This window comes from Lynx canadensis, chromosome C1 (genome assembly GCF_007474595.2).
Source record: "Lynx canadensis isolate LIC74 chromosome C1, mLynCan4.pri.v2, whole genome shotgun sequence".
Lineage (NCBI taxonomy): Eukaryota > Metazoa > Chordata > Mammalia > Carnivora > Felidae > Lynx > Lynx canadensis.
In genome coordinates this window covers 53,633,466-53,646,556 of record NC_044310.1, presented here as the reverse complement: position 1 = coordinate 53,646,556, position 13,091 = coordinate 53,633,466, and the positions used below count along the sequence as shown (strand labels likewise).

General features: G+C 40.5%; 1 protein-coding gene across 5 annotated transcripts in view; it reads right to left on the bottom strand.

The window, feature by feature from the left end:
* DNAJC6 (DnaJ heat shock protein family (Hsp40) member C6) overlaps positions 1-13,091 on the bottom strand; it is a 156,144-nt gene that overhangs the window by 12,793 nt on the left and 130,260 nt on the right. For 4 of the 5 annotated variants that reach the window (XM_030326220.1, XM_030326222.1, XM_030326218.2 and 1 more), the window contains exons 10-15: positions 12,495-12,688; positions 12,309-12,389; positions 9,268-9,702; positions 6,772-6,906; positions 1,965-2,033; positions 361-480 (exon numbers count right to left, since the gene is read on the bottom strand). In XM_030326220.1, the coding sequence (XP_030182080.1) occupies positions 361-480; positions 1,965-2,033; positions 6,772-6,906; positions 9,268-9,702; positions 12,309-12,389; positions 12,495-12,688 (1,034 nt within the window). The remainder of the gene's footprint in view (positions 1-360; positions 481-1,964; positions 2,034-6,771; positions 6,907-9,267; positions 9,703-12,308; positions 12,390-12,494; positions 12,689-13,091) is intronic. The other variant, XM_030326219.1, reaches the window with a different exon arrangement.

The window sequence follows — 13,091 nt, the reverse complement described above, 5'->3', positions numbered from 1 at the left end:
TATACGTCACAAATCTATACGACTGGCCTCTTCTCTCAGCATTTCCGTACACATTCATTACCTTTGCTGTAGCCAAACTGTGTTGTGAGGTACTCCTGGAAGTTCTGGCTGTACTCATGCTACTAAACCAAAATTAGGCACTGGACAAACTATTTTATAGGGGTTAGTTCCAACCCAGTACTTGGGGCCTGTTTCCTTTTTTTAAAAAGCCAGTCTCAGGTTTTAGAGCATTGCTTAAGAATACGTACTATTCTAGGTCCCAGGTAACAATATCAGCTTGTCGTAACACCAAAGATTTAGATGTGAGGCTTTGTAGCCATAAGTAAATGTTACTAATATCTTAACCTGTTGAGTTCATACCTAGAGTCCCAAGGTCAGCAAAAGGATCCAGAGTCTGCGGTTTGTTTTGATGCGTGGGCGTGCCATGCGAGGATCCTGTTGGGCTGGTGGCAGCTGACTTGCTTCCCATTCCAAAGCTTCCTGAAAAGGAAATAAAATCATTGAAAATGAGTTAGTTGTCGGAGGCTGAATTCTGGAATTCAGAAATCCAGGGCTACTGCTCATTTTACCTCTTAGGGGAAATTAGGACAGGGTTTGCAAAGATGTTACAAGTTGCTAGTGAGTAGTGGCCTGGAGCAGGGACAGGGAACAGAGGAGGCATATGTCATTTCCTAACCATCCCTGCAAACTACTACATCCAATGTTAACCTCTCATCTCACCTGACTCCATTATTTCCTCTGGGATTTGGAGTCAGGCCTGGCTCTGAATGCCACTTCCTAGCTGAGTAACTTTTGGCATGTTGCTTAACTTCTCTGAGCTTCAACATTTTCTCCTTGGTTAAATTAAAGAAACAGCAACCGCTCCAAAAAGTTGCTGTGATAAACATATAGTGTGTGTGTGTGTGTGTGTGTGTGTGTGTGTGTGTGTATGTGTGTTAACCCGCACAGCATTGGAAATGCAATCACATGAAGATGGCTCTCAAGAAATACCATACTAGCCATGAGAAAGAGAATTTATTTATTACAGACAAATTCAGCCCTAAAACAAACCCTTTGTTGAGAAAGACTATTCAGGGGCACCTAGGTGGCTCAGTTGGTTGAGCGCCAACTTTGGCTCAGGTCATGATCTTGCGGTTCATGGGTTCGAGTCCTACATCAGGCTCTGTGCTGACAGCTCAGAGCCTGGAACCTGCTTTGGATTCTGTGTCTCCCTCTCTCCCTGCGCCTCCCCCACTCATACTCTGTCTGTCTGTCTGTCTGTCTCTCTCTCTCTCTCTCTCACTCACTCAAAAATAAAATAAACATAAAAAATTTTTAAAAAAAGAAAGAAGACTATTCAGATTATTCAGTACCTACTCTATGCCAGAAAATTTCATATGAACTATTTCACTTATACAGGGGTGCCTGGGTGGCTCAGTTGGTTGTGCATCCGATTCTCGATTTTGGCTAGGTCATGATCCCAGGATTGTTGGATTGAGCCCCACATCAGGCTCCGCACTGAGCATGGAGCCTGCTTAAGATTCTCTCTCTTTCTCCCTCTGACCCCCCAGCCTCTCTCTTTCTCTCTTTAAAATTAAAAAAAATGTATATTAGAAAAAACATGTAGCTGTGTGGGACAAGAATTATAAACCCTATTTTATGGATTTAAAAAACAGAGGTTCAGGCTTATAAAAAAATCCAAGTGTCGCTAAGTGGTTGAGTTAGCTGTATACCCAGATTTGTCTAATTCTATTGTCAAGACAGACATTCAGCAAATGAAACTGAGAATAGTTATAAATAATGTATAAAACACACTATTGTCATGCCATCAAAGACAGTGTGAAAACCTCCATGAGAATGTAAGTCTTTAGGAAATTACATAGGTGAGCTATATGATACTCTATAAGTACTCATTATAGCCTCAGTGAAGGATTATGCTTTAGCAGTTGGCTAAATACGCACAAAAATAACCTGTTGACTTTTACCTGGTTTGGTATGCCAATCCCAACCTCCCGAAACATCTGGCTGAATGTTCACAGCAGGTGTACTAGACGCTGCAGAAGAAATGGGGAGAAGAGAAAGAATCGTCACAAAATAACTGAGAACCCACTTTTCGGAGTTCACACAGATAAATACTGTCCCTTCCATGAAGCCTGCGTGAACTGCCATGGCCCCACATGATTCATCTCCTTCTGAGCGCTCCAAACATTTTGCAATATTGATATCTTTGGGTCTCCATGTATGGTTACTTACGTGACAGTTGGTAGAACCCATATACTCTTTGTTACTCTTCCTTCTTTGGCTTACCTATATTTTACTTCCATCCACACTTCGAATTATAACTGTGCATATGTCTGTCTCCATTAAATTGTTAGCTCCTTGAAGGCAAGAACTATCTTATTCACCTTTGTGTGTCCCACCTCTACATTTAACACAAAGTCAGTGGCCAATAAGAAAAGATGAAAAGAAACTTAAGCTCAATTTGCCTTAAGCTGGTATTAATAAGTGTAGGAGAGCCATGATCAGCTTAGAACTGAAATTTTGTTTTCTCCTCTGCTGTGACTGAACAAAGAATGATGAGTCAGTCAAAACATGTGCTGAGCAACTATACATCATCCACCATGCTGCTGTCAGAGAGAGTCTACTGTCACTCAAAACAAATTTACTGCAGCTTCAAAAGAAATCATGCTGGCCCCTCTCAAAATTCCAAATGCAGGATTTAAAAGAAATGTTCAGCTACAAAGAATCAGGTATATTAGAGGAATACACATTGGTAGAGTAAGTTTTTCCTGAACCTATAAAATCCAAATAAGAAACAAGGTCCCATAAGAAAGAATTTATTTCTAAGGCATCTGTAGGTTCTGTCCATAAAATCAGTGGGTAAAATGCAAACATTAAACTTACATGGCAAATAGTACTAAACACACACACACACACACACACACACACACACACGCACACACACACCCCACCACCACCAGAGCACCAAAATTAGCACTACCAAGTCTTGTATTTGTCTGTACAAGACTTCTTGTACTTTCCCATCATTAAGTTAAAAAGAACATGTCCTTATCAGCCAGAAGAGTTCTTTCCTTTCTATTCCTCTTCTACCATAGTAACCCACAAAAAATGTGATAGAAATCAAACAATTTCACTAACACTTGCTATTTAATTTCTTTAACTTCTGATCGTAGTCTTATATTCAACTAGTATGTATAAATAGTTGTTAGAACCCCAACTTTGTTACTAATCAAGCCCACAAATCTTTATGACCATCTACCATATGCAAGGCACCATACAAGGGAACAGAGAACTAAAAGACATTGTCCTCAAGAAATTTAAAATCTGTTGAAGATATAGGAATATACAAATGGAAAGGTAATTACCTAACACTTTCAATCTCTATTTTGCTTTTAATTATGGTTATTTACTTTCTATTCCACACTATGCCCCAAGTGATTGTTCTCTTCAGAGTAGATGTTCAATAAATATCTGTAGAACTCAAAGGCAGGAAGTATTTCTTGATTTTCAGAAGAGATCAGTGGTACCTTATAGAAGTCAGAGGTGGGCAATTTGACCTCCTAATATGACATCTGAGTCTGACCTATATGTTATCCTGTATGAAGATAATGCAACTGACCCGCTAACAGTGGAATAATTGTTTTTTCCAGAAAGGATAGTGGAAAATTCCTTTCAGTCTGGCATGACACAGGACAAAACAAGAAGTATAGCAGCAAAACAAAGAGGTGCTAACTGGCTTCGAGTGGGTGATAAACATCTTCTAACCAATTAACAAAAAACAGAGAACTGAGTCCAGAATTGTCATGCTGAACTATGAACATCCATACCTATGGGGACACAAAAGATAGTATCCTTATGAAAATAATAAGTTCAAAGTATTAAAGTCAGGAAAATACATAACCTTATTAACACTATCACTAACTATGTCTCAAAGAGACTTAGGAAAAAAATGAGTTAATTCATTTTATATTTACATATTATATGGTAAGATAGATAACATCTACTGTGTACCAATAATTCTTCTAGGCACTAGTGAAGCATTAATGAACAAAACAAACTAAACTCCTTGCCTTTATGAGCTCATATTCTAGTGGGGAGAGATGGGAAACAAAAAAAGAAACAAAACATGTAAGTAAATTATTGAGGATTTTGGAAGTTGATCAATACAGCAGAAAGGAAAATCTTGAGTCCGGGCACAGGGATGACTTGTGATATGAAATGGAGCAGTCAGAGTAGACCCCACTGAGAAGGTGCCAGGTGAGAAAGATCAAAGGAGGTGAAGAAATTCATCACACCAATGCCTGGGGAAGAGGGGACAGCCGGTACAACAGCAAGAAGACAGTATGGCTGGAATGGAGAGGGCAAGAGGGAGAGGATATGGGTCACACCACTCAGGTCAAAAGCACATAGGGCCATAAAGGCCATCTAAGGACTCTAACTTCCATGCTGAGTGGCATAAAGACGCATTTTCAGCACAGCAATGACATGACTTACATTTTAAATAAGTGATCAAAAACAATAGGTTTAACCTCTATCCCTGCATCTTTCATCCCAAAGTAACCAGCTTCCAATCAGGAGATTCTCTTCAGTGGGAACTATTCAAGGGTGAGAGGTGAATTTCTTGTATGTTGTCTGGTGGACCCACTTCAAATAGTTTGAGATTTAAGACCAATTGGAAATCACCCACAAAAGTTATTCCTGGAATGAGTTCTCATGTTTAGTGAAGTTAGAGTTTGACCAAAGTTGTACAATTCATCTTCTGTTTGCGTTTGCATGGCTTCCAAGAAGTCAAGCTGATGACTAGACTGAATTCACCAGGCGAGCTCCTTCCACAAGGTGCCTTCCACAGGACCTCACCCTCCAGGTTGAGGCCAGTACTGTTCCATAGCCTTCAACATCAGGTATAAGCTACAATTCTCTAGCTCAAAGTCATTTGCCCTCCACTTAAAGAGCTCCAGTTTTAATCAGAGTTACCTAAATGATACCCTTTTGCACTTACAAGTAGATACCAGAGAAATATAAAGTGGGCTTCACATGGAATTCAAAATTTTCTAGTGGTCACATCAAAAAAGATTTTAAAAAAACACTGATGGAATTAATTTTAATACATTTTATTTAACCCAATATAGTCAAAATATTATCTTCTGTGATCAATATGAAAATATTAATGATATTTTACATTCTTTTTTTGTACTAAGTTTTGAAACCTGGTGTGTATTTTATACCTAGAGAGCATTTAAAATCAGACTAGCCACATTTCATGTGCTCAAGATATCCCAGAGCTTTTAAAATATTAATGTAACTACTTTATGGGGGAAGGGAAGGGGAAAAAAATAGTTACAAACAAGAGGGAGGGAGGCAAACCATAAGAGACTCTTAAATACAGTGAACAAGCTGAGGGTTGATGGGGGGTCAGGAGAGAGGGGAAATGGGTTATGGACATTGAGGAGGGCACTTGTTGGGATAAGCACTGGGTGTTGTATGTAAGCGATGAATCACAGGAATCTACCCCTAAAACCAAGAGCACACTGTATATACACTGTATGTTAGCCAACCTGACAATAAATTATATTTTTAAAAAATAAAATAAAATAAAATAATAAACTTTTATCCATGGTAAAAAAAAATGATTAAATTCTAATTGTTCAAATCCAGTGTCTACAATATGTTCTGCAACCATTCGAAGGCTATTAAAACTAACCTGTTTATTGATACTACTTTGGACTTCAATGTCCATACGGATTTAATTTAAGCAGGAGTTGTTGGTATTTTGCATGGGCACAGAGTGAGGCAGCAGAGTTGAGAAAAATATATATCACCCTGGGAATTAAGAGATAAAAAGTTCTGGTATATTTTCTATTTTTAACTAGATACTTCATCCTAAGGAAGTCAATAGTTATCTGTCTCAGTATCTTTCTCTAAAATGAATAAAAATATTTGATCTACTTAGTTCAGAGGGTTGTGAGTTTTCTTTGTAAAGGTATCTAAAGATACCAATAATATTTCCCTCCCAAACATACCATCTTTTGACAGGCTGCTTTAAACAAATGTGTTTTCTCTCCTTTCTTTTGCAAAAATTATAGGCCTACACATTTCATTTTGAATTTAAATAGAACGATTGTATTCTGAAAAATAAAATAAAATGTTAACTTAATTGTTAATTTCCAAAAGAGAGAGGCGCCTGGGTGCCTCAGCTGGGTAAGCGTCTGACTTAGGCTCAGGTCATGATCTTGTGGTTCGTGGGTTCAAGCCCCATGTTGGGCTCTGTGCTGACAGCTCAGAGCCTGGAGCCTGCTTTGGATTCTGTGTCTCCTTCTCTCTGCCCCTCCCCCCACTTGTGTGTGTTCTCTCTCTCTCAAAAATAAAGAAACATTACAAAAATTTTTTATTTTTTTTTTAATTTTTTTTTTCAACGTTTATTTATTTTTGGGACAGAGAGAGACAGAGCATGAACGGGGGAGGGGCAGAGACAGAGGGAGACACAGAATCGGAAACAGGCTCCAGGCTCTGAGCCATCAGCCCAGAGCCCGACGCGGGGCTCAAACTCCCGGACCGCGAGATCGTGACCTGGCTGAAGTCGGACGCTTAACCGACTGCGCCACCCAGGCGCCCCACAAAAATTTTTTAAAGAAAAAAAAAGAGAGATGCATTATATAGGCTTCCCCAAACAAAATAAAACAAACACCTACTGGATGCTTTTATATCTGAGAACCTATTGTTATTTTGTGGAAAACTATGTTCCACAGAACACAATATAAAATATGTTCTTACCATGCACTGTAGGTGAAGGACTTCTTGTAGGCTGAAGAAAGGGGTCACTGGAAGCACTAGATGTGGTCAGAAAAGAACCCAGCAAATCCTGACCTGATGGTTTAGAAGGTGCTCCAAATGGGTCAAAGGTGGCACCTAGAAAAAAAAAAGGAAAAATGTGTTTCTTTGTCCTGTGAGTTCATTCATTCAATAAATATTCCAGAGCTGCCACTATTGCCAGGCCTTAGGCCAAATATTTGAAAAACTGGGATGAAGCTTGCATTCTGGGCTGCTCCACAGGCCCATCTTATCCTTAAAACTTCCTCCAGGGCCAACAATGGAACCTAAGGATTTTTGACCTCAGGAAGAATCCCATCTTTGTGGACAAAGGAGGACTGTAGATTTATCCATTGGAAGATCTGTCAACACTATAAACGAGGGCTTCTTGGGCCCTCCATAAGTGGCAAAACCATGTTTGGACCAAAGGAGATGCCCAATGAATAAGCTGTGCTTATATTCAATAAATTAATGGACAAATACCAGGCAGGAGGGGTTTGCTATTAAGGTGAACATTAGAAAACCTCACTGACCAGGCTTTGCTTAGTATTATGTTTTTAGTGGTCTTTGGCTCGCTTGAAAGTGAAAAAGAGGAGAAATGAGTGTTGCTATGTAACTCAAATGCTGTTCCCAAAACACTGCCTCTCAATAACTTGCTAGAAACTAGATGCAGATTTAGAGAAGTGAGGACAAGTTTGTGAATATACTAAGAAGACTAGAACAAAGCCAGCAGATGAGATCTCTGGCAACAACACAATAAAACTAATATTGTATCATTTCTTAGGGTTTACATTGCCTTTCATAAAAAATACTTCAGCTGATTCTCAGTCTCTCCCTATCACACAGTAGTATTATCTTCATTCTATAGACAGTGAAACTGAGGTTCAGAAAGCCAAGTCAATCAATATATCCAGCTTCAATTTCATTATCTACAACCTGAGGCACAGATTTAACTAATGTCTCTCAAAGATCCCTTCTAGCTCTGACACCAGAACATAACTATCTTCATGGGACTGTGATGAATTAAATAAAGTCACACAAGGTACATGGTCTTGAAACATGACTGAGTACTATGATAGTCTGGATCTTGCAGATTTTTCTTCCCTGACACCTTTAATTCACTGTGGTGAGTAAGAACTGGATAAAAGGAAGCCAAATATAGAAGAAACAGCCTGGATACCACCGTGGCTCCATCAATAACTAATGTAGGAGTTTGAGCCTCAGCAACCACATTCCAGGATTTTAAGACTCACTCTTACAAAGAATGCCTCCAACTGAACTACTTACTACAAATCAAGACCACCCAGAGCCTTCTGAGAACTGAAGGATTAGCTTGGGAAAGGAAGTCCCCGCAGATTACCATATGAGTGAAGAGTTGAGACATTTCTCTTTACTCTTCCTAATATGATGTCATCTTGGTTAATAGTGATATCAGGTAAGAAGGGGCAGCTAAAATGCTTAGCCATCTACTGTGTTTTGCAAATTTCAAAAAATTGCAGATGATTAGTCACAAGAAAGGTCAAGTCTGCAGCAATGAGCAGAGTGAAGCTGAACCACATGGGCACCAACTGGCAAGGGCTCATCTGCTACAGTCAGCTGTGCGGCTGGCATGAGTCCCTTAAATATATCTTGAGGTAACCAAGTACTCCCTTGCATAACCAAAGTGGATTTAGAAAATTACAGTTCCAGGAAGACATTACAGAAAAACTAAGAGGGAGCTCTCAAGTCAAATGGCCCAGTTTTGGACCCTGGCCTCACCAATGATTAGCCTTATAAATGTATGCTACTAATTTGACCCTAAGCCTCCATTTCCTCAACTATAAATATAGGGATGGGGTGCCTGGTAGCTCAGAGGTTAAGTGTCTGGCTCTTGACTTCAGCTCACATCATGATCTCACAGTTCATGAGTTCAGCTCCACGTTGGGCTCTCAACTGACAGCACAGAACCTGCTTGGGATTCTCTCTCTCTGCCCCTCCCCCAGCTTGTGTGCTCTATTTCTCTCTCTCTCAAAATAAATAAATAAACTTTAAAAAATAGGGATAATAAAAGCACCTAACTGCCAGATTTTTATAATAACTGAATCGTGTTTAGTGTTAAATTCCATGTTTGGCAAATAGTAAGTAGCCCACAAATATTAGCTGTTATTATTAGTAATAATTCATCAATCTACATCTCCAATAAGAAGTAACTAAAGCAGCTCAGAGATTGAAGCTTTGGAGGAAAACAAACAAACAAACAAACAAACAAAAAAACCAAAGAAAGGGCGAAGAGCTCAAATATTCACTCTTACACTGTCCTACCAAAATGGACATTTCCCCATTAACTGAAAACAGAGACCTCTAAGGGACTTTCAGGGAGACCAGAAAAGTCTAGCTTATTAGGAAAGTTCAATTCTACCTGCTTCACCCAAAGGTTCCAATTCAAAATTGAGAGGTTTAGTGTAATATGGAAAAAATTACCTTCTCCCACTCTTAGGGTTGGAGATGCAGAGGTGGAGGGGGCAGAGCGGCGTGGTGTCGACTGGGTAGACGCAGGTCCACTCGGATGAAACACGTCTTCCACCCCTGACTGTCCAGCCTGGGCAGCCCCCGCCGCACCTCCACCTCCAAACAGGTCACTCAGCAGTTCAGAATTAGTGGGAGGAGCCACTGGTGGAGAGAAGTTCTTACTCACTGCAGATCCTTCTAGACCCAGAAGGTCCACATCTTCAGGGGGTGGAGGGGCAGCTGGCTCCTGCTGCTTTTTGCTGGGCTTTTTAGCTCCATGCTGTTTGTCACCACTAGCATTGGCATGTGGACTGGAAAGGGTCAGAAGTTCATCATCCGATTGCTCACTTTCTGGATTCACTAGGGCAGCATGGTCCTCCTCACAGAATGATTTTTCCGATTTCTGATCTAAGGAAGGCCAATATGCCAATAAATAGTTAGTTACTGGTACCAGCATTACTGATTTTTGTGAGTTAGAGTTGGTACATAACTCTGAAAGAGAGAGGCAGCAGCCCTGAGCAAACAATGCTCTCAGACCCTTACCAATAGAAAACTGCTGGATGTATTTCCCATCATCCAATCACCTTTTGTTGAGCAGCTGAGAGGCAGTATCGTGGAGCAGGGAAAAGCAGGAAGTCTGGAGCCAGACAGGCTGGGTTTGAATCCCAGCTCTAATTACTGGCTCTGTGACACTGAGAAAGTTACTTTACTTCCCTGTGCCTTGGTTTCCTCCTCAGCAAAATGGGGGTAACCAATAGTACCTAACTCCAATGGCTATGGTGAGAACTACATGAGATGATAAACAGAAAGTGTTCAGATCAATATTAAGTAGTACCTAAGTGTTTATGATTATGATTATCATCTTCCGGGTACTCTTCTAGGTGCTTTGAAAAAAAGTCCCATGGGGCGCCTGGGTGGCGCAGTCGGTTGAGCGTCCGACTTCAGCCAGGTCACGATCTCGCGGTCCGTGAGTTCGAGCCCCGCGTCAGGCTCTGGGCTGATGGCTCAGAGCCTGGAGCCTGTTTCCGATTCTGTGTCTCCCTCTGTCTCTGCCCCTCCCCCGTTCATGCTCTGTCTCTCTCTGTCCCAAAAATAAATAAACGTTGAAAAAAAAAATTAAAAAAAAAAAAGTCCCATAATTTCTTAATCCTTTGCTGATTCCTTTTTTTTTTTTTTTTTTTTTTTTTTTTTCATGTGGCCTGCAGCCAAAAGCAAGGCCTTCCTCCCACAGTCAGGAGTAGAAGCCAACCACACACCTAACCAGTGAATAGCCACAGAGATTCCGCTCAGGATGGTCCCTATACCATCCTGGACGGCGATACATTCAGCATAAAGTGGGCAGCAGGGAAGAGGTCTCTTCTGGGGAAGGGATGGAGAGGCTGATGGGTGACTTTCCAGGCCCTCCTTGAGACAGATCCTTCAAGGAAACTTGGTTATTTAATGTTAGGTAGACCCACATTCTAAATCAAGGGCAGATCCACATCCCTAATTCCCGATTCTGAAATGCAAAAAGCTATGAAAAGGGAAAGGTTTCCCTAAGTCTGGAACAAATTTGGCTGGTGGAAAAATCTGACCAGAACTGATACGTACATATGTATACTCTTCATTTATCTCACCCAAAGTGATTATTTTTACATGTTTCACTGTGGAAACATTAATACGCTCCATTACAAGTTGTCTGAGATGCCGCTGGGGATGCTGAGTAATATACCATTTATATCCCATATCGCCTAAAATTAAAAAACTTTTGCATTCCTGAAATACTTCTGTGAAGTTCAGATAAGAAATTGTGCATTTCTGCTAAAACCTATTTCAGAGCCTACTAACAGGAATGACTTCTAAATTACTACAATGTCAGTGGAGAGGAAAAAGTGAAGTTTAATTAAAAGCCCTTATGTGAGGAAGGGAAGATGTAGGGGACCTGTTACTGGGGGAAACTGGGGAGTCAACCTGTTATCTAGATTTCACTGGGTTTTCCAATTTTTTTATGTTATTGGTCCCATTTCCCAGGAGGAAATTCCCTGAGCTCTTGAATGTCTACCCCTACCCTGACTCCCACAGCTCCCACCTATCACCCTGGCTTCAGCCATCCCTCTGAGTTCCCATTTCCCAGGAGGAAATTCTGAAAGTAAGGCTTTTAATTCAAAGGAATTTTGTGAACTTTTTTTTTTTTCACAAAACATGGAAAATTCCATAGGCAACAGGAATACTGTCTCATGTTCGCACAGTGAAGAAAGGTCAACCAGAAAACTCTAACCAGAGCGTTGTCAAAGCTATTTTCCTACCCTTTCTTACAGAAAGTCCTTACGATTCAATTCTACATTCAATCTTGCAGTTAACCTCAGCAAACTCTATAGCAAGGAGGCAAATGTGTATGGATAGAATGCCATTGCCAGTCTACTGATGGCAGCAATCTGAAGTGTTATGTTGGAGAGATTTTAAAAACATGTCCAGGTTTGGTGGAAAAGGAAACTATGATTGAGACCAATTTTTGCCATGGCTGTTAAAGCATGTAGCAGAGACATATGGGCAAAGTATCCCCAAAGTATTTCTGCACCAGGAGAAGCTTAGATCTGCCCTCCTAGTGGCGAGATCCCTCTGGGGGAAATGCCAGATTTTATATTTTCAGGATATGTACTCAAGGGCAGGAGATAGAGTCTTATGTTAATTTGTGTGTCAGCAGCATAAAGGGAAATCCTAGAAAATATCACATTGATTCATAAGTCCAGGAAAGATGTAATCCAAAAGACAGCATAGAAAGAAAAGGTAGAATTCAGCTTTAAATGGCCTTTTACATCAGTCTAAGAGTATCCATGAAGTTCAAAGTAGAGAGGTAATTTCAAACTGCCTGATTTGAAAAAAGAATGAGCAGGGAGGGTGTAAAGTAAGGAAGAACAGGGATGACTTCTAAATGCTTCTTTTTTTGAAGCTGCTTTGAGAACAAACCATGTTTACAGAATCACCACATGACTTAAGTATCTAACCACGTAACTTAGAGAAATGCTTAGAAGTACCTTGCCAACAGAGAGAGGAAAAGAAGCCACCTTGCCCAAAATGCCTGGGGTTGTCCGGAGGGATATCTATTGGAGCCTGTCCTGCAAGAGAAAAGGCCATGCAGCATCAATGAAATAGGAAATAAGTCAAAGTGATAATAACACAGAGGCTTTGTCCTGAAAACAAAACCACCAGGTGACTCATACCTCCTAAGACCAGAGTTTCTTGATGTTCCTGGTGAGAAGAGAAGAGGATGCTGGGATTGACATCTTTCGTGCAGTAATGTTCCCATGGTGGGGTTAAGTCTATCACTTTGTCGTGGGGCTGTAGTTCTATATCTAGAGTCACCTGAAATAGCTGAGGATATTTTTCTGGTACATCACATGCGTCCAATTCAGGTCTAAATAGCAATTTAAAAGAAGAAGATCAGTGAAAAACAATGGATCCAGTATGATGTTCAGCACAGAAACCATTGTAGGTTGACTCAGGTTAACCCTAAGACTCATTTCTAGGGAAAAATCAATCACTAACCAGATAAGGTACTTTACTCTTCTGGCCTCACTAGAGGAAAGGGGGAGAATAATAAGTACAACTAAAGAATTTGGATATTACTGCATATAAAAACATGTTAGGAAGTAGGGCAATAGATCCAGCCAGTATGCCCAGGCAAGGCTAAATTAGTTGTTAACATAGTGAGATAGTCCCCAGCTGCCACCCTGAACTCTTGAATGTCTACCCCTACCCTGACTCCCACAACTCCCACCTATCACCCTGGCTTCAGCCATCCCTCTGAGTTCCCTAAA